The sequence below is a fragment of the Cryptotermes secundus genome, unplaced genomic scaffold, assembly GCF_002891405.2.
Source record: "Cryptotermes secundus unplaced genomic scaffold, Csec_1.0 scaffold185, whole genome shotgun sequence".
NCBI lineage: Eukaryota > Metazoa > Arthropoda > Insecta > Blattodea > Kalotermitidae > Cryptotermes > Cryptotermes secundus.
In genome coordinates this window covers 351,302-376,152 of record NW_019723299.1, presented here as the reverse complement: position 1 = coordinate 376,152, position 24,851 = coordinate 351,302, and the positions used below count along the sequence as shown (strand labels likewise).

The 24,851-nt window shown below is 38.3% G+C and overlaps 1 protein-coding gene across 5 annotated transcripts; it reads right to left on the bottom strand.

The window, feature by feature from the left end:
* Window positions 1-6: 6 nt before the first annotated feature.
* LOC111861679 (gastrula zinc finger protein XlCGF71.1-like) lies at window positions 7-23,565 on the bottom strand. 5 transcript variants are annotated; one of them, XR_004512710.1, is made up of 9 exons: window positions 23,453-23,565; window positions 21,998-22,206; window positions 19,641-19,808; window positions 18,483-18,630; window positions 5,870-5,953; window positions 5,063-5,146; window positions 4,887-4,986; window positions 1,709-1,769; window positions 7-1,510 (listed from the first exon to the last, which is right to left on the bottom strand). XR_004512710.1 is itself a non-coding variant. In XM_033750418.1 (6 exons), the coding sequence occupies exons 2-6, from the start codon at window positions 22,007-22,009 to the stop codon at window positions 5,768-5,770; spliced, it is 435 nt and encodes a 144-aa protein (XP_033606309.1). In that variant the 5' UTR covers window positions 22,010-22,206; window positions 23,453-23,565; the 3' UTR covers window positions 5,730-5,767. The 5 variants fall into 5 exon arrangements, 3 of the variants coding, with proteins under 3 accessions (XP_033606309.1, XP_033606307.1, XP_033606308.1); XR_004512711.1 differs by having other exon boundaries at window positions 7-1,065; XM_033750418.1 differs by lacking the exons at window positions 7-1,510; window positions 1,709-1,769; window positions 4,887-4,986; window positions 5,063-5,146 and adding an exon at window positions 5,730-5,790.
* Between the last annotated feature and the right edge of the window lie 1,286 nt (window positions 23,566-24,851).

The following is a 24,851-nucleotide window of genomic DNA, read 5'->3' as shown; positions in this document are numbered from 1 at the left end:
ACAGAGATGTGAGTGCAATATAGTCTGTCCAGTGATCTACATCTACATCCCATTATGTCATTTGGCGACAAACATATTTCTGTCTACAGGTATGTTGAAATATTTTCCAAACAGCAATAACAAAATTAGAATCCACATACAAGTACATAGCACTTTACAAGACCTATCAAACAATGATAGCCAGCCAGCAAGCCACATATACATCAAAATAAGCAATACAATCTCAAGTACAAGTTTTGGCATTACACTTAACATATCGTAACATCAAAGCATACAACCCCTCCTTCAGCACAGTAATAATCACTATAAGATGCCCTTATCAGTATCCACAGCACCACATAATTGGTGCCAATACATCTTTTTCAACATGTCAGGTCTATATCCAATCTGTTCTCCTAAAATGGGACCACTTCTATTACATTACACAGACCTTGACTCTAGCAAAAGAAATGCTCACTGTGTGACTCCTATGGATGGTGAGGTAGAGTGCAGAGTGAACCTCATATAAACCAATAAGCTAAATTCATAAAGCTTATGGCAGTAAGTATACACACCTTGACCCTTTCTGTTCTATGGACGTACATTATGTTCCTCAACATGTTAGCTCAGGTTAGTTTTGTTAGTTTCCGTTAGAAGTTAGATTAGGAAGTTTACATTAAGTTAGAGTACATTCTGTTATGATTTAGCTAGATTAAGTTACAGGTGTACATATACATCCTTTAAGTTTTATTTTGTCTGAAGCTGTCCGAAAACTTGGCCCACACAGGGTTAATGGCATATACTTCTGCCCTCAATACTGACATATTGCACTAGGCTGAAATCTGTCATTCATTTAGACCAACTCACACTCCAAGCATCATAACAATGATAACTAAAGTGATATTAATCTATATTTATAAGACATACATTTTTAAGGCTAGTTGCAAGACCGGTATCTTGTGGCAGAGAAAGATGTGTTAGTTTACCCATCGCACCATCTGTAGCGCTGGCAGATGAACCTCTTACACAACTGCTGCACTTCTTCCAGTGCTGGAAATCCTCATCCAGACTTCCCGTGATACATGACTGTGAACAGGGAGGCATGTTTCTGTGATTGGTGATGGTTACAGTGGCATACAGATGCAGGTCTGCATACAGTGAATCTCCTATTCAAGGTCTTGTTGCCAAGAAGTGGATTCTTGTATGCATGTAATTTAACAATGAAGTTACTGACATGTCAGCAAAACCGAATGTTACCCGAGGTTAATCTCGCTTCAAAGAGCACTGAATGGAGGTTTCATTGTATTTCAGTTCCCTGCACATTGTTTCCTCTCAGGTCTTGGATCATCTCTTTATAAGCCTCTGAAAAACAATCATCTTCCCCCTTAAGTTTCTATTAACTCTGTAAGATCTTCCTATGTATTTGTCCAATGAACATGGAAGACCACCAATCACTTCAGCCCCTCATGTGGATGTGGAGAGACAGCTCATTTTCAAACAAGACGCTGCTGCACCATCATTTCGCCACAGTCTATAACAAACAATAAAATTACTAGGTAAAAGCTAATATATGTTAATATTACATAGTTTCACTATTGTATTTAAGATATTATCAATCTCCACACAGCATAATACTCATTTGCACAGTTACTTGTGTAGGTCAGGAGCTGGGTTTGAAACCCTGACATTTTTAAATGTTTCAATGAATATTCTGCTATAAATTTACCACCTGATAATCCATCAGCATCATGATGTTCCTTCTAGATCCAAAGGAATGACACACACCAGCCCTGTGAACACACAAAGTAGCAGTTCAATAAAGGCCACCAATTTTATCTTCACTGTGGACCAGAATTCTGACACATAATTATAATTCTGAATGCACATGGCAAAACATTACCATCCCATTAAAATCTTTCATCTCTCAGCAAAATATGTTTCTTACAACACAGTTTCTTCCCTTTACACATCACACTGGCCACTGACCTCTTTCCTTCATGTCACTGAACTGATGCTCACCATTTAACCTTTCTTCACGTGGGCCACTGGACAGTCGGCCTTGCTCAGCCTACACTGATGACACTTCTTTAATGCACTTGGGATTCAACAACACTTCGCCTAACTTCTCAGTTGCAGTCTGTCTCCGTATCCTTCCAGCATCAAAACAGGCAGCAAGAACGAATTCACTACACTCGCTGTCACAAGCCAGATGAATACTCCTTGTGCCTCTGTGCTCTCATAAACTGACAGGTTGTCATGTACTAGCCATTGTGATTTACTCCTCCCACATTTTTTGCATACCTTACACATTTGCTTTCATTGAGGCAACTTTAGTTCCTTACTCAAGGCTTCCCTTCTGTCACCTTATTAGTGCTTCCTATGTGAACAGTACTGAACACCATAACCAAACATCTGCTCCTCCATGCAACACAAAATATCTTCTTGTTTCTGAATGACGAAATTTCCTTGCCACATTTCCCCCACTTTGCTGCTTTTTAATATCTTCAGGCATTTGAAGCCCTGGATGTCATTATTATGCATGTTGTTACCATGACCATACTCGAGAGCTCTTGGGCCAAATGGTGACGTACGACACATGCCCATTTAGACTTGACATCCTGAAAGTGGGTTTACACCATATGTGATGCGAGTAGAATACAACTCACTCACTACTCATGTGGCTTTGAAGAAAATAAACTCAATTTCCTATTTTATCACTGTATGCCCTAGACTTATATACCTAACCGTTACTGCTGTCAGACAACACAGGGATTTTCAATACAAATTTCACTTATTTCACAGAACTGTAAGTCTGAAAACATTTCCTTGCCCTGAATGACATTCTGCCTTCATCAGCAGTTGCAGCTGTACTGGTTGTCACAAACTGAAGATGACCGCATTCTTTCCGGTGTCACCTTCCTGTCACTAATGAGGCTCTTCATTCGACCTCCAAACACGCTGGCCACTTGATGGCCTGCCTCAGTTAACCTTTGCCATTCTTCCAACAGCAGTCTTCCTTTCAAGCACAGGGGATTTTACATCACTCTTCCTAAACCTAACTTAAAAGTCTCTTACTGAAACATTCCTGGAACAACACATACTCGAAGCTAGAACTTGCTTCCAGAAGCCTCACCCTTCCTGCATCACCTTTTCACTGTCCTCTTAAACAGATATGAGTATAGTAGGCACTGCTGTAGACCCTTCCAGCATGTTTAGCATAATCAGAGATCTTTAGCTTCACTATTGCTGGTTTGTTCGGATATTAGAGGGCACTTACCCCACTTCATTCCCGCATTTTGTGTGAAAAGTACTGATAACTGCACCAAAATGTTGGTCCTGCCATGATATAGCAAATTTCTCATTGTCTCTGAATGAAATCACATTCCTTTCCTCCTTTTTCATCAGCTCCCTTTTGATGTTCAGGCATTTACTTTCTGGATATCATTACTGTGCCTTTTGTTATGGTGTCCATGCTCATAAGCTCATGAGCTAACAGGAGATGTCCAGCACCTGGTTTTGTTAAGACATCTGGAAGGTTGGTTGGTGTGACCTTCAACAAGAGCTCAACCCCACTCTTTCACTGCTCTTGTAATCCTCACCCTTCCAGTTGGATATAGCGAATAGCATTGCAGACCAATGGTTACATTTAAACGATTTCTTATGATATGAAGAATCCTGGGTGTTAAAGTGACAGTGTCTACTTTCATCTTGCAGATTTCTTGTGCAATAAATCTTGTGTTGCTAGGGGTATATTCAAGTAATAACACTTCATAACAAACAAAAAACAAGTAGTGTTACACGTGACCTAATAGCAATATATGTTGCAGAAATTTTACACATTTCAGAACCTAAAGCACAATAATTGCAAAGAATTTTTTTAAATTTGATGTAGCAATTAATTCGGTGCTTCCACGCATTAATTTTATAATTCAAATTATATGTTTTCAGAAAAAAAAACTGNATTGTGTTAGCATAACGGGACCAAAGAATGCAGAGCTCGGTTCACACTAGTGCGAAAATAGTGTTACAACTCACCATGTGAAACAAAAGTGAATGAATATTAAACAACATATAAGCCTCAAAAAAGCCCCAGTAGCCACGGTTAAGCCGCAAACCGGTTAATCCGCCCCCGGATAATCGAGAGTTGACTGTATATGGCACATCAGGATATAAAAGCAACGAGCTTAACACTGAGGCAGAGCTATGTGCAATTTAAATAATAGATTCCAATGAGCCTTGTGTTTATCTCCTTGGTGCTTCGCATTTATTTCTCCCAATCTTTACTTTTGAAACCAAGTTTTTGTTAAGTGGCCTTTAGAGAACTGGTATGTGTGGGCATAATTTTGTTAAGATCATATAGCAGAAAATTTCTTTCTTATCATTAGACAATTCTGGTGAGTATTCAGATACTTTTGAACAAGTGTTCTTGATATCTTCGATACAATTCCAAAAAATATTTTGGAGTGTGAACAACAGAAGGACCTATCTGCCAGACTCATTCCTTGACAATTAAAATGTCACTGGCAGCTGAAAATGATCTATTGCAATCTTCAAAGTCTCTGTCCTAACATCAGATTATTTCTCGCCATTCCTAAACTTACAGATATATCCTGAGACATACTTGTAACATGGAAAGGTTTCCTCACCCACACTATATCTAATGGTTTGTAACAGCCTCCTAGAACATGCATTGCTTATAAACAAGTACATCTTCTACATAAGATATTGTATGCTATCTGATGTGAAATCTCTGAATCCTTGTTTCCAACAGTGTATTAACCAGACTGAGAGAAATGAAGGCTCATAAACACAGTCGTTGTCCATTAGAACAGGAGGTCATAAAAAGAACAGATTATAAACAAGGTCTTGTTCTCAGAATTGCTGGGGTTTTTACTTGTTTTACTTACCACATTGCATAATACCTGATGTGATATCTCTCAAATTCATGTTCCAAATATTGTATTAACATAACTGGAAGAAACAAAGGCTCATCCACACTGATGTTTCCTGTAAGAAGAAAAGGTCACATCAATCATAATGGCACCTTACAATGACTTGTTCTACATACAACATTATACACTACCTCATGCGAAATCTCCGAATTCACGCTTCCAACACTGTGTTAACATGACTGGGAGAAATGAAGGCTCATCAACACTGATGTCGCCTGTAAGAATAAGAGGTCACATGAATTATAATGAACACTGGTGCAGCCTCTAGAAGAAAAAGATCATACCAACATTCATAATATCTTATAAAGGAGGACATATGTAATTGACTACTGTACACGCCCTGATGTGAAATCTCTAATTTCTCGGTTTCAACATAGGAAGATGCTGTCCAGGTGCAATTCAGTTATGAACTATCTTTTCATGTGAAAAAGTTGTATCTACATTCCTGAAATGGAAATTTCCGAATGCTTTTTTCCATATATATATATATTTATTTTACCCTGTGTAGCAGCAATAAAGACTCATCAATATAGTTATTCATTGTAAAATAAGAAGTGGTATCAGTATTAATGACAGCTCTAAGGATTGATGCCTTTAATTGACCTCACTGTACACTACCTGATATTAAAATTCTGATTTCAGGTTTCAAAAATACTATTAAACTGAGTGGCATCAATTAAGTCTCATAAACACAATTGTTACCTATAAATAATGAGTGATAAGAATATTAATGACAATTTATAAAGATGACTTATTCAGCTCACCACACTGTACAGTACCTGATGTGAAATCTGTGACTTATGTTCCCATCATTGCATTAACCTGAAAAGCAGCAATTAAGACTCAGCATAGTTGTTCCCTGTAAAATAAGACATGTTATCATCATTAATGACAGCTCATAAAGATGGATTCCTTCAGTTGACAATAATGTACAGTACCTGATGTGACATGTCTGAAATTATGTTTCCGATATGGTTTTAACCAGATTTGTTGCAACGCTTGCTCATCAACACAGTTCTTGCCTGAAAGAATAAGAGGTTATACCAACATTAATCCTAACTTAAAACGAACTTGTTCAACTTACCACATTGTACACTACCTGAAGTGACATCTGTGAAATCATGTTTCCATCATAGGACTAATCTGAGCAGAAGCAATCAAAGCTCATCAACACAGTTTTCCATCGCAAGTAAGTAGTGGTACCGACACTAATGAGAGCTCACAGAGAAGGATGTCTTCAGTACATCCCAATTTACACTACATAATCTGAGGTCTCCGAATTTCTGCTTTATCATAGTCTTAGCCTGACTGGGAGCAATGACAGGACTTATTTGTCGCGTTATACACCCAACACGTGACAATATGTTTGCTGTGGAATAAGAGGTAGTAAGAAAATAAAGCTGTCCCCTGTGCTTAAGTAATTAAACACTACACCATGAAACCATATGAAGGAGTGGATATATGGATCCACAGTACAGTTGGTATAGTGACTGGCTATAGGCTGGATGACCGAGCAGTTGGGAGTTTTGAGTCCTGATAAGGTCAAGAATTTTCTCCTTTCCAAGTCATCCATACTGGCTGTGGGCCCAACCAGCCTCCTACTCAATGGGTACCGGGGGGCGGGGGTCTTTCCCCTGTTGTGAAGTGGCACAGGCATGAAGCTGAGCACTCATCTTCAGCTAGTGATGAGGCCAAGAAAATATGGATCTAGAATAAGAGGTAGTACCATCATTAATGACAGCTCACAAAGAATGCTTAGTTAAAGTGACCAATTTTTACACTACCTGATATGAAACTTCAGAATATACGTTTGTTTCCAACATATTGTCAAGATTTATGGGTGTGAGTATAGATGGGGTATGGACTGGATGAACTGGATTTATTGACCACTTCTATACACCACTCAGAACTACAATTTGCATTTCACTGACACACAAAGACTACTGTCCTCAGTCTATGCCATATACACTAGCCGTTTTTTGCAACAGATTTAACACAGAGGAGATTTTCAGTTTCTGTGGCCCACTGGTTAACACTCCACACCTGGCGCCAACATCATACCCTCCCTTGCAGAGCCCAACTCTTGACTAGTTGCTCACTTCGAACTCCGGAACTCGACTGCCCATTCTCAACTGACTCTTCCTTATTAACTACTTGCCACTGATCGAATGCAAATGCCGTTTTCAACAGTACCCTTACTGTGGGCGTGTTCACCGATTCGGTGCTTGGAAGTTGATTTCATAACACCGTTTTCCTATTGTTGCGGGCGTTATCTAACATTACCTTTGATTTTTATCAATTTCGGTATGGCACGTTATCCCTACAAAACCCTTTCGAGCCCCCTCTCTAAGCTGTGTAATCATGTCTGGAAGACGACTAACATGTCATGCAGGTTGTTGACGAAATACTTCAGAATAAAGTTCTGTACTCCCTCAATTTTGTATACATTCATACTTTAGTAACTGGTAATCTTCTGCTACTGATGTTAGAAATAGTACAAAATGGTAAATGGAAATATCGAAGTAATAAACATATAAGAGTCCTGAATTTCTCACGGCGATGAATATTAACACTACGGTCCCCTGCGATGTGATGCCGTTTTGTTTGACACGAGTACAGCGTTACATCCCCGAAGACCATCATCATAAACAAACTCAAAATTTAGATTTGAATAAAGCCGGTTAATAAAATTCTTTTCTTAAAGCAGTTATTTACTATCGTCTTTAGAATGTATGAATTCGTTTCAAAGTGTTTTCGCAAAAATATTATAAATGAAATTTCGCAATTACATTCGGTAATGGTTTGTAATATTATAGAAACAGAGCTATTTTTCTTTAATTTCCGACCTCTCAGTGCAGGAGTGTCAGCATCAAAGAATACTAAGATTCATGCCTATTTAATTGACTTTGCTTTGGAATTAGCCATTACGAAGTTCAAGGAAAACTGGATAAGATTCAATTTGAATGGAGCACAAGAGTCTACTAGAGGAACAAATATCTTTATAAAAGACCAAGAGCCCTATTAGACGCTAGCAACAATGTTTTTACGTAAGAAAATAAAAAAGAAACTAAGAATATGCTTATACTATATTATGCTATACTATACGTACGTTGAGAGAAAAATCATATCTGATAATTAATCCTGTGATATTTTTAAGTTTGCTATTTAACGACGCTGTCAGTATCGACAGTATACAGCGTCGATAATAGGATGATTAATGAACATGGAACAGTTGGTGAAATGAGAAAGCATAGGAATCCGCAGTACTCTTGAGAAAACACGCTTCGCTCTCGCTTGTCCACCATGAATCCACACGATCTGACCTGCGATGGGAAGATAATGAGGCGAAGTTCAAATATTTGTGGAAGACACTAACAAATCCAAACTGTATTCATGACAACGTCAAGGTAAGGTAAAATGGTAAAACTTGTCCCTGTGCTCAGCAAATTCAAGCTTTACGCCATGAAGGTGTATGGAGGAGTGGATGTATAGAGCCACATTTCCTTGACCTCGGCACTAGCTCGAGGTAAGTGGTCAGCTTCATGCCCCGGCCGCTTTAATCCCGAGGAAAGCGCCCCCGGTACCGATTGGATAGTTTGGGTTGACACCAGGGCCGGTCTGAACGATTTAGAGAAGAGAAAATTCCTGACCCTAGTGGGTCTCGAACTCCGACCCCTCGGTCGTCTAGCCCGTAGTCACTCCCTATACTGACTATGCTACCCCGCGGGAAATATCTGTTACCGTTTAGTTCTGAACGTTTCATTTCCTTGATTGCTACTGAAGGTGTAAAACATATAGAATTGTAATTTTGTGTGAGACCTGATCTTTCACATTATGGGAAAAGCATAAATGACGGCATTTGAGAACAGCGACTGAGGCGAATGTATGGACCTATGTCGAATGAAGTAACAGGAGGCTGGAAACACTTGCATTACGAAGGGTTTTATAATTTATACTCGTACTTCCCGCTAAATATTATTGGAATGTTGAAGCCCAGGATGAGACTGGCATAGCATATAGCGCGAAATGGCAGCTAGTAGATAAAAGGTAAGGTAAAGCTGTCCCTGTGCTTAACTAATTAAGCACTACCCCATGAAGGCGTATGGGGGAGTGGATGTACAGATCCACGTTTTCTTGACCTCGACACTGGACGGAACTGAGCGGTCAGCTTCACGCCCGGTACCCATTGGATAGGAACGTGGGTGGCTCCCAGAGCCGGTCTGGACAACGTGGAGAAGAGAAAATTCTTAACTCCAACGCCAACCCCTCGGTCGTCCAGCCCGCAGCCAGTCGCTATCCAGGCTCTATGGTAGCTAGTAGTGCATACAATATTTCGATAGGAAAACCAAAGGAAAGAGACCACTAGGAAGACTTGGGTTTATATGGAATGATAATATTAAAATGTATATTGAGTAAATGAGATGAAAAGTTACGGATATGATTCACCTGGCTCCAGACTGGGACCACTGGAGGGGGGTAATGAACCGTGTGGTTCTGAAATTGGCTGCAGTTTGTGTAGCTGAGCTCAATTATTGATCTGTCACGGATGATTCAGCTCCACGGCTTCAATTCATGAGCCTGTTTCTTTCAACTTCAAACTGAGTGCTAGATATATTTAGACCTACACCCCAGACATTTCTTCTACAGGTCTATTACACAATGCCGCTGTTAATGATAACATGTTTCCATGTAACACTTCAAATAAGGGACCTTTCTAAAGTCCTTGGTTCGAAACATGTGGTGCCATACATGAAAGCAGGTCTCATAAATCCACGATTCCCAGAGTTACACTTGCACACTGGAACCTGGAAGAAAACCTGTATCCCCAGATGAGCCGTAACTGAACAAAGCGAAACCTGACATCTGCGTATGGCCCGTGTGGGCATTGTGGGCAGGCTATATGCCATAATTATGTAGAACACATCCTCTAAACTAATAAGTATTTTGTTCAATGCTTCCATCATCATTATTTTATGTATTATATAGGATAATCCAATGGTGGAGAAGAGGAATGCATGTATGATATTGGTGGGAAAGCCAGAAGGAAATAGACCACTGGGAAGACCAAGGCGTAGGTGGGTGGACAATATTTAAATGGATCTTAGAGAGATAGGATGGGATGGTATGGATTGGACTGATCTGGCTCAGGATAGGGACCAGTGGAGGGCTCTTGTGAACACGGTATTGAACCTTCGGGTGTCATAAAATACTGGGAAATTCTTGAGTAGCTGCAGATTTGGCTTCTCAAGAATGGCTCAACTCCATAAGCAAGTAATAAGATAATCCAAATTATAGGTGTAGTCTAACACAATGCAATTGGTTTTTAATTAAATGTCCGAGTGAATGAAATCATCGCGTTTGTACTTCTAATAGTTTTTTTTTTGTACAGGAATATGAAACCCCAGGGCCTAGTGCGGCCGGAAGGATTAGGTCAACTGAAATTAATTAAATGATTTTCCTGGAGAGTAAAGCGCGGCCGGCGCGTAAGGCTGACAACCTCGCCGCCATCTTTGAGCCGACTGTCAAGGTAACGTGGGACTCTTAACGTCTCACAACCCTATGGGCCTTCACGGCCTGTTACAGGGATAACTTTACTTACTTTTTACTTACAGGAATATGAAACTTCCTCCATGTGAATAATATTCATCAAATGAGAGGTTCACTAGCGTGGCCATGAGGTTGTTCGGAAAGAAGTCATAAAAGCGAAACGAATCTGTAGGATTCTAACAGGCCCTGCCATGTTGAGTCGCATGAATACGAAGACGTGGCATACGGACCGATGTCTCTGTGCGAAGTGAAACAGGGCAACTGCTTTATATTTCCAAATTCTCTTCTTATGAAAAGAATTACCGTCGTCAATGATCATCATACCTTACAATTATTTAAACATTGTATCTGAATTGAGCCCGGAGGGGTGGGGGGAGTGAGAAACCCGAGTTTGTGCCTCTTTTGGGGAGGGGGGGAAGAAAATATATCGAACATTACCGAAATTATTATTACATTTAAAATTCTTCTTCTACCCTGAATAATCTAAAGAGTGATCCCGTAACGATATTCTTTTAAATAGCTTCAACTCTGTAAGCAAATTCTCTGGCTGTACATGTTCACATATCTGAACATCAGTCCGCTAATTCTAGAAACCAAAATGGCTACAAGATAAAACGATTTACAATATCTTCCCAATTTGGTTTTCGACGTAAGTAGTAGGTATATATGAGATACCACAAATTAAGTTTCATTGCGTAATGAAACTATAAAAAAAAAAAACAAAAAAACCTCGTAATGCCACTTCGTAGGAAATGGCAGACACGTTAATGTAGAAGAGAAGAGGCCTCAAACCCTAATACATGTCCATTTGTCACAAACGGGACAACTTACCTTGACCAACCCGATGCCGCAGACAGAGTGACGTCCAACCCTAAGAACCGAACATGTCGGAACATGTGATCAACAGAGTAGAGTCGGGCAGAGAGCGGCGGGGTTCGAAACCGCAGGAACAAGAAATGAGCAGAAAAATTTGACGTCATATCCATCCTTCCTTCCTGTCATCTATGAACAACAATTTCGTTAGGTTCGCCAAATAGTACCGAACTATGTACGGCAGATTTCGAAAGCGCAGTTGGTAACTTTGTAACCTCCTATTACGCCCACATCAATCTTGAAGATCTTGAAAGTGTTAATATTATGGGCATCGTGTGGCCTCGTAGCTGTGCATGTGCATATTCCCACCATATACTGGATAAAAACGGAGGCATGTGTTTATCCAAAACAATACGCATCTACCAGGCTCTACTGTGGCATTACTTAGGCCACAATCTGGTTCTTCGTTACCACGAAAACCTAAAAACTGTAGTAACAACTGACTTATGGTAATTTATGGTTGATGAAACTAGATTATAGGTATACATTCTTTATAAATATAATGTTGTATTTTATGTCATACTGCTTATTCGCTACATCAGCCTTGCAGTCCATAACGAGAAATTCTAGATATCTGTAGTGCTGCCAGTATGGGCACCCTGCGTGGTCCATCGACTATTCCGACGAAGGTTATTCGTGGTTTTCCTCAACCCCTCAAAGCTAATGCCTAGATAGTAGTCTCTCAGGCCACAATTGCTTCCTTCCAGATCCTTTCCAATTCATCAATCATCCTACCAATCTACGCTATGCAATCCAGATGTTGACAGCACCGTAAAATTAATCACAAGAAAATGTTGGATTCCCAAAAAACGCCCTTTGCATATCTTTTTTTCCCCCGGCATGCAGATTGGAATCTTGATGAAATCTGTTAAGAGCGTCAAGAGATCCCAGCATAAAATCAATGTATTGTACACGTAACCTTGAAGATAATAAAATTTCACTTCGTAATCTTTTATGTCGCCAGTCACGGTAGCCGAGCGGTCTAAGGCATGCACTGTCTTCGCTCGCTTGGAAACCGGGATTGAGGGTTCGAATCCCACTCAGGGCATGGATGTTTAGTTTGTGTGCGTGCGTTTTTCTGTGTTTGTGTATAGGTAGAGGCCTTGCGACGAGCTGATCACCCGCCCAAGGAGTCCTACCGTATGTATAAAATCTAGAAAAACCGAAGTGAATGGAGAAGTTCATGGAGGTGGGCCTAGGCCCACTGGGGCTGTAGTGCCAAGGGAAAAAAAAATCTCTTATGTCACGTGGTATTCTAACCACACTGGGCAAGATAAACGGATTACTGTTTATCAGACTTTACGAAATTACAACATGATCCATAAATCATTAGTGACACAACATACTTTTTTCCGTAAATCTGCTACCACCACAGAAATACGCCTCCTCACTTCATAACAAAAGCGAGGTGAGCTAAAAGCAGGAATGGACTGAAACGTCACGAACCCCCAGTATTACTTCGTTGAACCGAAGTAATTTCATGTGCTCTTCAGGTAAACTGTGGTGAATAACCTATCCAGTGGCGGCTCATAGCTTTCTTATGTGGTGGGGCTAATCACTATATTTAATTCGTGGAAATCGAAATTTGATTAATCTTGCATATATAACCCAATAAGCCATAAAATAAGTTATTTTAGACTTTAATACTATAACCAGAGCTCCATGCGTGTAAACACAATATAACTTAACATTCAAATTAAATTATTACCTTATTTATATAGGAACTCTCCTCTTCTGTCTTTTTGAATGGCAAATAGGTCAATCACTCGCTTATTACATTGAGGGATCTCTGCAATTACATCTTATGAATGCTGAGGACAGCTAGTGCATTCAATTGTTCCTGGCACATTCACTTTCGCAAGTACGTTTTCACTCTCTTTAGTGTACTGAAGCAGCGTTCTGACTCTGCGGTTTACACTGGGGTTGTAAGCACACTATCAACTAGTTTGGTAACCTCTGTCAGAGTGTCTTCCAGATTATTTTCTCTAATTAAATTGCGCAAACCGACTATAGTTTTCACTTCCTCAAAAGTCTTGTTTTCATACAGAACTGAGAGTTCATTTTTTAGTTTTTCCTCAGAAAGCATGGGATAGTTCTCAATTACACCACTCAAAAGTTGGGAAGGAAACTGTGTTCTATATTCGATGAAGAATTGTGGTTGTACTAGTGTAAAAGATAGTGAGTGAATGGCTCCCTGGAAATGATCTTTCATCTGAACAACTATAATATTACATGCCTCCTTGGTATCAACAATCAAGTTTGTTTGAGTATGCGCATGCTTTGCACTGGATTCTTCTGGTTGTGGTAGATTCTCTGATTTCTCGTATCACAGCTTCGAAGTGTTCAATTGCTTTGATTAGAGTTGCCACATTAGTTGCCACTTTCTGTATCGTATTGTACAAAATATTTACATGATAAAATACAGAATTAAAGGACAGGAAGAAATTGAACTCCTGATCCCTTAGTAAAGGAGAAAGTCCTGTTGATTCTCGAACTGAAATATCATCCCAGCTAGAATCTTCTTTAATAAGGTCAAAACACTTAAAAAGGGCATCCTTATTATCGTAAACATTGCTTACAACATGGCTGTGAGAATTCCATCTAGTTTCTACAGACTTAGGGACACTGCAGCCACACACATTTCTCAACAAATTTTCTCTTTGAAGAAACAGAAAAGAAGGAACTGAACCCTGAAAGATTAGTAAAAAACAACCCGACTGTCCTTACTGTGAAATATGCTTGCTTTACAACTAAATTAAGCTGATGTGCGTAGCAGTGTATGAACTGGGCATAAAGGGAAAACTTCATTTTAATTTGGACTCCATTTCTTCCACTACTCATGACAGCAGCACCATCGTATGACTGAGCAATCAGTTTCTTGTCAAGGTTGCATGGTTTCAGCTCTCTTCAGAACCAAAGCCAAACCATCTGCTGTTCGGTCTTCGAAAGTGACAAAAAAAAATCTTTTCACAGGTGCGCTACCTTTCACAAACCTCAACAAAATTACAAACTGCGACATGCTTGATATATCAGTGGTTTCATCGGTTTGCACTGACACATATTTGGCTGTCTTAACTTCCTCTGTCATTGTTTTTACGAATATATACACTTGATACATACACTCTAATAATTCATTCTGTATTGCTTTAGAGGTGTATTTTGATAGTTTCAGTATGTAAACGTTTTTCTAGAATACTATCCAAATGCGCCACTTCCGATAGTAAATCCAAGAAAACACCTCGATTGTGAGATGACTGAGTTTCATCACACCCTCGTAGTGGAAGTTCATGAGTTCCGCAGAATTTCAGACAGTTTATTATTATTCTATCTAACACGTGCCTATTCCTATCTACTAACTTATTGTGGCATTCAATTAAAGTACGATATCCCTCATTTAACTGAGCAAGTACGTTGACAGAACCTAGTAATTTAAATTTAACTTCATTGTCAATGTGTAAAGCCGACGCTTCATGTTTTTTTACTCGTTCAGAAAGATGCTGCAAATCTTTAATACCTGATAATGTCCAGCTCTTATCCCCACCAAATAGAACACACACGAAACAAAAGGATGATTCTTTCTCTTCACTTACACTTAACCAGCTTTTCCTATCAAACCACAAAGATGAGAATGATCTTTTCTGGTCCTTTCCACTTTGTTCTAGTTTAAAATCTTTTGGCTGATGAGCACCAAGTTTATTAATGTGCAACTTTCCTTCTAAATTCGATGAAGAAAACGGTGTCTTTAAAAGCGCGTCAATTTTATTCATTTTATGGTCCACAGTATAACAGACTCCGATACACAATATAATATATAAAGAAAAATTAAGGTTCACAATGACACTTGATTTAACCTTTCAACACCGGACTTTTGAAATGGTGGTAAGCTTCAGCTGGTTGGAGTTTAAATGCCCGTCGCTGCTCTGCGTTTAAATGTCCGTTCCTGTTAGGGCGCTTAAACAATTTTAAGCATTGTGTTTAAAAATGCTGTATCTAACATAATTTTTATGATAAATGGATGGAATTAACTTTGTTTGTATCAGCAAAGAACATATTGTTGCATATTATAACGGAAGATTTGAAAATTTTTATACAAAGAGTTATAGGCTATTTTCAATTTTGATGTGTACTATAAAAATGGGTTCCCATTTCTTCACAGAGTTGTTCTGCATTATAAAATCAGTCCTGCTTGTAACACTTAACATAGCAGTCCCTGGTATCATAAAACAGATGGAAGCAATAAAATCATTTGGTCTTCTGCTAGCACTGCTTACACTCTTCAGATTTTCAAATCTTTTGACTAAAGGACAGAAGAATGAAAGCGTGGCTATTCAAGAAAAAGCTTCAAGGGGTCCCTTCTTCAGTGCTAAGACCTTCCGTTGTAGCTGCAAGAGATTATTGCCCTTTCTATGGTCGTGAATCGACAGTTGCATCGTGGCTGAGATACGGAGTGCAATCTGTTTTCTGTGCGTTCATAGTGAAATTGAATACTGTAGTTTCATTTCAACCTATATATACATAAGCAGATAACAAAAAAGGTATGCACATCAAATTTTACTATATATTTTTAACACATTAATCTGCAGAATCTGTAATAAAAGTACTGGCTCATGGATAAGTTTGGGCATAACTCGTATGTATACTCTTTTTTGCTGTTGTTCACTTAGGTATCATTTTAAAATTCCTCTATTAGGGTTTTACTCAAGTCTGTCTTATAATTACTACATATAAAAATAAATACTAATGAGTGCGCGTGCGCTTCTACTAGCGGAGTTTAAATGCCTGACTGGCCAAAATGGGGTATTTTGACCACGACAACCATACTCATCACTGGCCCGATCAGGGAACTTCGGACATTAAAGGTTAATGTGTAATTCATATAATTTCATTTCTGTCTTCCATAACTTTACCTTTCTTGCATGTGTTCTCCATGCCAGGGCATCGCGTGAAAATGGCCATGGTCAGTGTTTGATTTTCTTTCTTACATGTTTAACTTTGGTAATCAGTTAATCTGATAATATTGGCAGATGGTAAGAAACTGTATNGATGACATAAAAATGAGGTTGAATAAATTTAAATACAGGTAGGCCTATAGTATTATGAAGGTACAGTATTACAGTACTACTTTTAATAACATTTGTCTTAAAACGGGTTTTCGATTAATCGTGATTTCCAACCCCACCATTATCCCGGATAATCAAGAGTTGAGTGTACTTAAAGCTGAAATTTACATCATGATTTCAGTTGACTGTTCCTCTCTCAATTGATTGAGATCTACAGAAAAAAAGAAGTCCCTCATACCTGAACAATTTTCTTTTTTAATCTCCTGCAAACCACTAAGTTTGTTGCTAGCTGATATAAAGGTAAGGTAAAGCTGTCCCGGTGCTTAACTATCTAGTAATTAAGCACTACCCCATGAAGACATATGGGGGAGTGGATGTACAGATCCACATTTTCTTGACCTTGGCACTAGTTTGGGGTGAGTTTTCAGCTTTCATGTGTTGGCCACTTTACCCCTGGGGAAAGAGCGCCTGGTACCCATTGGATGGACCCCGGAGCCAGTCTGGACGACATGGAGAAAATTCTCGACCCTACCAGGACCCGAACTCTGACCTCTTGATCGTCCAGCTCGTAGCCACTTGCTATACTGACTACGCTATCCCATCTCCTGCTAGCTGATATTCACAGTAAAGAGGTATGCAAGTCTTAAATGATCCTATCAGTTAAAGCATTGTACTGTCATATTTCTTCACAAGCAGAATCAACACATCTCTATTCTAAGTTTCTTTTTGTAACTAATCCAAGGATCACATAAAATGATATACTGTCTGTAATGTCCAATAAAGCATATTTTCTGTTCATCTCACCAATTATCTCAATACACATGAAATATCACCTCATAACTACTCATCAACAAATTTACTCAGGCAGGAGTGAAGAGCACAGATAACTTAAAAGTGTATGATGCTACAGAATTATGTTTACAAGCTGTCAATTTCAGTAACTATGCTCCAGAGGCTGTGCCATAGCTCAAGCGGTTAGTTGCTGGTTTCCCACCGCGGTGGCCCGGGTCTCGTCAAGTGGGATTTGTGGTGGACAAGGTGGCACTGGGGCGGGTTTTCTCCGAGTACTTCGGTTTTCCCTGCCAATCTTCATTCCACCAAATTCTCCTTCATCATAATCACCTGGGGCAGGTACAATAGACCAATAAGTGGCCATGATGAGTGGACCCAGCTGGACTCCACCACCCCACTAGCGAATTAAAAAAAAATTTAAAAACCTATGCTCCAATAATCACTAGCTTCCACAGTTAAACTAAACATCTTAACATCTGTAGGAAAATATCATGTCTGTTTACTCTCAACCAGAATTAAATGGATACTGATATGTACTGACATTCTGTATCAGGGGAACCAGTTCACTTCCTATGTGCATCAGAAAGGTTAGAAACTCCAATACGTTGCAGTGATGCAACACACAGTAAATCTGTGTGACTTAACAGCAACACTGCAGTTAGCTACAAGTCACAGTCTAAACCCATCTCTACAGTCTATGATTTAGTACACACACCATACTATGTGTGAGGTGATACATGTCTCTTCAGATGACCCCGCTCAGAGAATGACTTATTACACACATCACAACAAAATGGCCGCTCCCCACTATGTATGCGTTGATGTCTCTTCAGACAGCCCTGCTGACTGAATGACTTTTTACACACTTCACAGCAAAATTTCCGCTTACCACTATGTATGCGCTGATGTCTCTTCAAATTGACCTGCTGACTGAATGACTTATTACACATATCACAGAAAAATGGCCGCTTCCCACTATGTGTGCCTTGATGTTTCTTGAGGTTACTATGATCACTGAATGACTTATTACACACATCACAATAAAATGGCCGTTCCCCACTATGTAAGCCTTGATGTTTCTTGAGGTTACTTTGATCATTGAATGACTTATTACACACATTACAACAAAATGGCCGCTCCCCACTATGTATGCGTTGATGTGTCTTCAGATGACCCTGCTGACTGAATGACTTTTTACACGCTTCACAGCAAAATGGCCGCTTACCACTATGTGTGCGCTCATGTGTCTTCAAATGGACCTTCTGATTGAATGACTTACCACACACTTCACAGCAAAATGGCCGCTCTCCACTATGTATGCATTGATGTTTCTTTGGACTACTGTGATGACTGAATGACTTATTAGACATGTCACAGCAATAAGGCTGCTGCTCACCACATACAGATTGAAGTTCATTAAGAGTACTCTGCAAAATGAGAGGAAATAAGTTTGAAACCCAAGTATGTTGGTAGCAGTGTTTCTCAGAGCATCATATGTCAGAGAACAATTTGAGTCTTGTAAATATTGAAAACTATGTATTAGGGTCTTGCTTTTCTAGATGTCAGTTTCAAAAATGTGGCATATGTATATTTGTTTGTAAGGATATTCGTTTTAGTCAAGTTGATTTATTAAATTTTGCAGTGGAAAAAAAATTAGAAATATGTGCTGTTAAATTTGAACTCAATGGCTGGGGGTTAATTATAGTATGTTTATACAGATCTCCTACTGGTTTTTTGTCAATTCTTGGAACTGTTAGAACAAGGTTTATTATTATTGTACAAACCAACTATTGAGTTTTTGGTGTGTAGAGATTTTAATGTTGACTATTTACTAAACGTTAATTGGAAACAGCATTTGTTGGTTTTCTTAAGCACCTACAACATGATACACACTGTTAATTTTTTCCACTAGATTAAAAAATAATCATGCCTCAGCTACTGATAATGTCTTTGTAGATGAATCTAGATTATCTTCTTGTATATCTCTTCATCCAATGAACTGTCCGATCATGATGCACAGTGTCTTATACTCGATACATTTTTTGTTACTGTTAATAAAATCAATAATAAACTAAGAAATAAATTCAAATCTAGATTAATTACTTGTGAAACTATTAATTATTTCTCTAAACAGTTTATCATAATACTGATGTTAACAGTGCTTTTAACAAATTTTTATTAACATTTTTAGACATTTAGGATGCAAGTTTTCCTATTGTTTACTTAAGTAACAACAGTGACAAAAGTTGGATTACTACCAGCATTAAAATATTTTATCAGTGTAAAAGAATTTTATATATTAGTAGACATATTAATGATTCAGTGAACAGAGTGTACATAAGCACAGACAGAGACACAGAGATCAGAAACATAACTGGCATTTCTGCATATATGTGTTGTCTGCCTAACAGTGGACATACAGAGGCATACAGCTCACCTCAGGTTCAGCCTTTATTTCCATAAATGTTATTGGCAGAGGATCCACTTCCTCTTCTGTATCTGAGACTTCTTCAGCCTTAATATTCATGGCCTGATTTGCATCATAACATGCTGGATATATCTCACCATATGGACCCACTAAAATATTCTTTGAATGTGTATAGTTCTGTAAACCACATCTTTATCAATCATGGCTGTACAGCATCATATATGACACAGTGTACACTTTGAATTACTGGGTTTTTGGATTCTGTCCATTGTATGGTATTCTAAAAACTAGAGAACACAACATTTTGAATACTGGATCTGTTTTTGTCCTCCGGGTACTGGGGAGACACCTACTCTGTCGAGTCTGTTTGAAAGAACTAACCTCAATCAATGGTTAGCCCTTTCTAGGAGACCCAACAGACTAGGTGTCTCCCCACTAACCTGAGGATAAAAACAGATCTAGAATTCAAAATGTTGTGTTCTCTAGTTTTTAGAATAACAGATGATGGATAAAATCCAAAACCCCCATAATTCTGTGTTATACACCATCATCAGATCCCTTTAGAATCTGGAATACACTTTCCTTGCTATGGCTAATTTTAATCGCACCTAACCCATAACAGCTGTTTGGACAGATTTCTTCTCTATAACTTTCAAATAATTTAAAAGTATTGAGTTCATTGTGCAGGGACCTTGTGGGAAACAAACTGTCAATATAGCAATACAGAAAATATCTGCTTGTTATGGTATGTATATATTGTGACATGTTGCGCAAAGGAGAACCCCCCCACCGGCAGTGACGTGGCGGGTGAGTCAGCGCTCCCCTCCCCCTCCTCCGCACGGTAACGTAACGGTGACGCAACAGGATTGTTACGGTAGTAACAGCGGTTACTACCGCTAGCGTTACTAGCAACACAGCGCCAGGCAACAAGGGTGCCTATTACGTGGCCGTTTTCCATATTGTCCGATCAAGGCTACATAAGGAGCAGCAAAGGCTATTCACAGGGAGTCAGTCAGTCCTGGAGCTACCTACGAGTCAGTCCTCGAGCTACCTCCGAGTTAGTTCCGAGTTAGCCAGCAACCAGTCAGTTGTATTGTGGCATTTGGAGTGTACTAATTGTGATACTGCAGATAGCAGTAATCGTATATCTGTAATTTGGGTGATTGTAAGTGCGAATGTGAAATAAGATTCGCTATATAAAATACGGCGTGAAGTTATCTGTCGCGTTATACGCCCGATACGCGACAATATTCTTTACTGTGTTCATATATGCCCATCAGAGTTCTGTATCCTTAGCCAAACAACCCAGTCCAAACCCTCCCAAATTATTTCTTTAAAAATCCATCTTAATAACATCTTTCTGCACACAGGTCTCTTTCTTTCAGGTTTTCCGTCCATATTTTTGTATGCATTTCTCATTCTCACATGTGTGCTATATGACTTACTCATATCAGTCTCCTTGAATTTATCACTCTCATACATCATACATCTATAAAAAACTCACTGGATGGATTATGAAAACCAACATAAGCTTGTCACAAAATGTTTAGTTTCTTAGGCTATGACAATTGACAGATGATATATGGAATTGCCTTCTGGGGAAATGCTGTAAATAGTAAAAATATTTTTATAGTTCAAAAAAGAATTATAAGAATTATTATGAACGCAAATCCTAAAGCATCTTGTCGAGGATTTTTTAAATGTTTAAATATACTGCCTTTTTATTCCCAATATATATTTTCTTTATTGCTATTGGTAGTGAAAAATATGCATCTATTTGTGATTAATACTGAAATGTATACTATAAATACACGACAGAGTTTCAACTTACACTTACCATCTGTAACGCTGACCAAGTACAGAAAGGGTGTGTATTATATGGGTATTGTAATATTCAATCGTCTACCATGGAACATATGAAAATTATCAACTAATGTTAAGAAATTTAGATTCGTCACTAAAAATTTCCTTTTAAGGGAATCTTTCTATTCAACAGATGAATACCTGGAATGGTCTATAAATCTGTAATAGTTAAGGTTTATTCTGAATGAAATTCATATTGGTGTAATTGTGATAACACGTACTTATGGGCATATTTTGTATCTGTACATCATTGCTGTGACTCAAAATTTGTTCATTTGTTGTATGTATGTTGACAAAGTTGTGAGTTACAGCTGCTTTTATCATAATATTTTATCTATTTGTTATATTTTACTTTTCATTTTATATCTTATTTTAGTACATATATAAATGGACTGCTTCTATATCTGTGGTGACTGTCTTGCCTGTATGGATTGCTTGAGGTAATAATAAATCAAATCAATCAATGAAATTCTTTCCTGTACACATGAGCACACAACACTCACCATGCCTTCCATCACAACAGGAAATATTTCTTCAGCTCTTTCCAGAACAATTCTTGGCCCTTTGTTGCAAGAGAATGCAGAATCTTTTCCAACCTTGAAACTTGTGATATTTTATGGGATGCAAAGGAATTCACTTACAAGAATCCTAGTGATATAGTTTCTTGGGTGTAACAAGTGTATAGTTTTTAACTACAAATAGCTTCCCAAGTCTGTAAGGAAACAAATTAATTTTTATTATATAAAAACACATATTTATGCGGGATTTTATGTACTCACAGCAGAGACTATGAAGCTTACTGTCTTATGAACCACTGTGTAGTCTGAGAGACAGTTACCTGAGTTTCGAAGGCAGCTGGTTCCTCTGTTCTAAAAGAACCTGGTGGTTCCGAAATGTCGGTAACAAATTACCAGAATATATGGTGTTACATCCTATAAACACTACATCAATACTCCAGATTTATACTGTGTAACCCCAAAGGAGTTTTCACTATATATTTCAACTTCAACCCTAGATTACCAATTCTCATGATTTCCATGATGACAGTTGGATTGGTACGTGTAACATGCGAGAAAGGGCACAAACTTCACATCGTCCTTTGTCTAGTGACTAGCATAGTCTTTACAATGTACTTGGTTGAGGCACTATGCTACATGCCAGAAGGTTATGGGATCCATTGTATATAAGCGTCATATTGTGTACAGAACATTTTATTCAGTTTCAGTCTCACAATATATGCATAATTCTATGATAACTGTACAGTTTCAACAATTATAAATTATTTTGGCCATCATCATGTACTACTCATACAGTCACTGTCAACTCTCCCTGCTATTCCCCTTCCATTTCCTAGTGTTTACAATTGGGGAACTGCCATGTTGTTTATAATGTAGGTTTTTAGTTGTAGACTTCAACAAATACAGTAAATTATACTGGGTATGCGTTATTCGCAATTTTGCCTTAAAATATGCAAACCTGCATCATTAATTCATTCATTTATTTACAGTTCTACAAAATCCATGGAGGCGTCTGCCTCACATATAGAACAAGTCAGCAATACATTATAACATATGAATATACATACGTAATCAGATAGTCATCATCGTCAAAATTTTAAATACTAAATACAAAAGGACTAGTGTAGAGCAATACAAATACAATACAATCAAATTTTGTTTTCCATAATTAAGTTAAAATATATAAAATAATTTGAACCAGTTAAAATTGAAGCAATGCTGATAAATTATTATTGTCTTTATTACTATGATTTTTATTATATTTTAGACGTCCTGTCTATTGATCGTTTTTGTTCAGCACGGTAGAACCAAGTACTTGTAGGGTTTATATTACATATACGTATTTCTCGTGTTCGCTTTTTTTACGGTTGTCTGAAATATAAAGGCTTCTGTTATACTGTTTACATGGGTATTGTAATAATATTTGTGGTTAGTCAGTACCTTCTTTACCGCATTGTATCCTGCACTAGAACACAACTTGCGTTCTTGTATACCAACTACGACCACGTGTTTTTGTGGTAACACTGTTCTGGTGGTTCTGGTATCATCCATGAGCTTTCTGACGTTTCTGACTTCACGGCGGCAATGCTGCCAACATATAAACATTGAGTTGCCAAAGGTTGATATGGCAGCAGCATGGTTGGGTTTGTTTCCGTTCGTGACGTCAGAACCGCCAAGTTGCCAGCCAATAATATTGAGTTGCCACGCTTTGTATGTTGATGTGCGGTTTGGTTTATTGCCGTTTTTCGGATAAAGGACTGAGTGTTTGATTTAACTCATTTTGCAAGTTTACAATCGTAAGAAATGTCTGGAACTGATTTTTACATTAGATATTATGTAGGGCATAAAGGGAAGTTTGGGCACGAGTTTCTGGAATTCGAGTTTCGACCCGATGGAAAGTTAAGGTACGCCAATAATTCCAATTACAAGAATGATACAATGATTCGGAAAGAGGCGTATGTTCACAACTGTGTTATGGAAGAGCTAAAGCGCATAATTCATGATTCGGAAATTATGCAAGAAGATGACTCTCTTTGGCCGCAGCCTGACCGGGTGGGTCGACAAGAGCTGGAAATCGTGATTGGCGATGAACATATATCATTTACAACATCGAAGACAGGATCGCTGGTAGATGTGAATCAGTCCCGAGACCCAGAGGGACTGCGTTGCTTCTACTATTTGGTGCAAGATTTGAAGTGTTTGGTATTCTCGCTTATTGGACTTCATTTTAAGATAAAGCCAATTTAAGAGAAATCATTTGAGATTAAACTTGACAATTTCAAATGGAGTTTATTTTGATTAACTGAACATATATTTATATCCAGTAATCATTCGAATTTTGATGAAGTCATTTTGTAATTAGTTTTTTAAGTTCTGCATAAGGCTAAATATCATAAATGGATAAACTTCCATGTAGTTTTAGTACTGTTTAAACAACTACTGTTGCATATTCTGTATTGTTTATTCTTGTGTTCACGCCATAAGATCATGACTGTGAATAAGACTTGTGGGCTTTCAGTTCATTTTTTTTGTGGAGTTTTTATTTCTACTTTGGAATACAGATGTAATAAAATATTGTGTCATATCTTCAATTACTGCAAATGTACAGTTGTGGAAGAATGATACTGTGATCAGTGCTGAATTAGAATCTGTACTTATGGATATTAACTAATGTTCCACGTATTATGCCTAAGTCTTGGATGGTAGTAAGCAAACTGATATGTTCATGTATTGTAAAAATATATGTTTTAAGATTGTTGATTAGACCACAGAGACTCATAACATGTTACATGTATATTTCAAACAAGGTAGCACACTACATTGTCATTTAGGGATTTAT

Bases quoted from the DNA above. Each gene is read 5' to 3' on its own strand.
- LOC111861679 (XM_033750416.1), bottom strand. The intron at 18,631-19,640 runs GTGAGCTGTATG...CTCATTTTGCAG, and splicing joins AAATAAAGGCTGAACCTGAG to AGTACTCTTAATGAACTTCA. The intron at 18,043-18,126 runs GTCAATTTGAAG...TTCAGTCAGCAG, and splicing joins ATAAGTCATTCAGTCAGCAG to GGCTGTCTGAAGAGACATCA.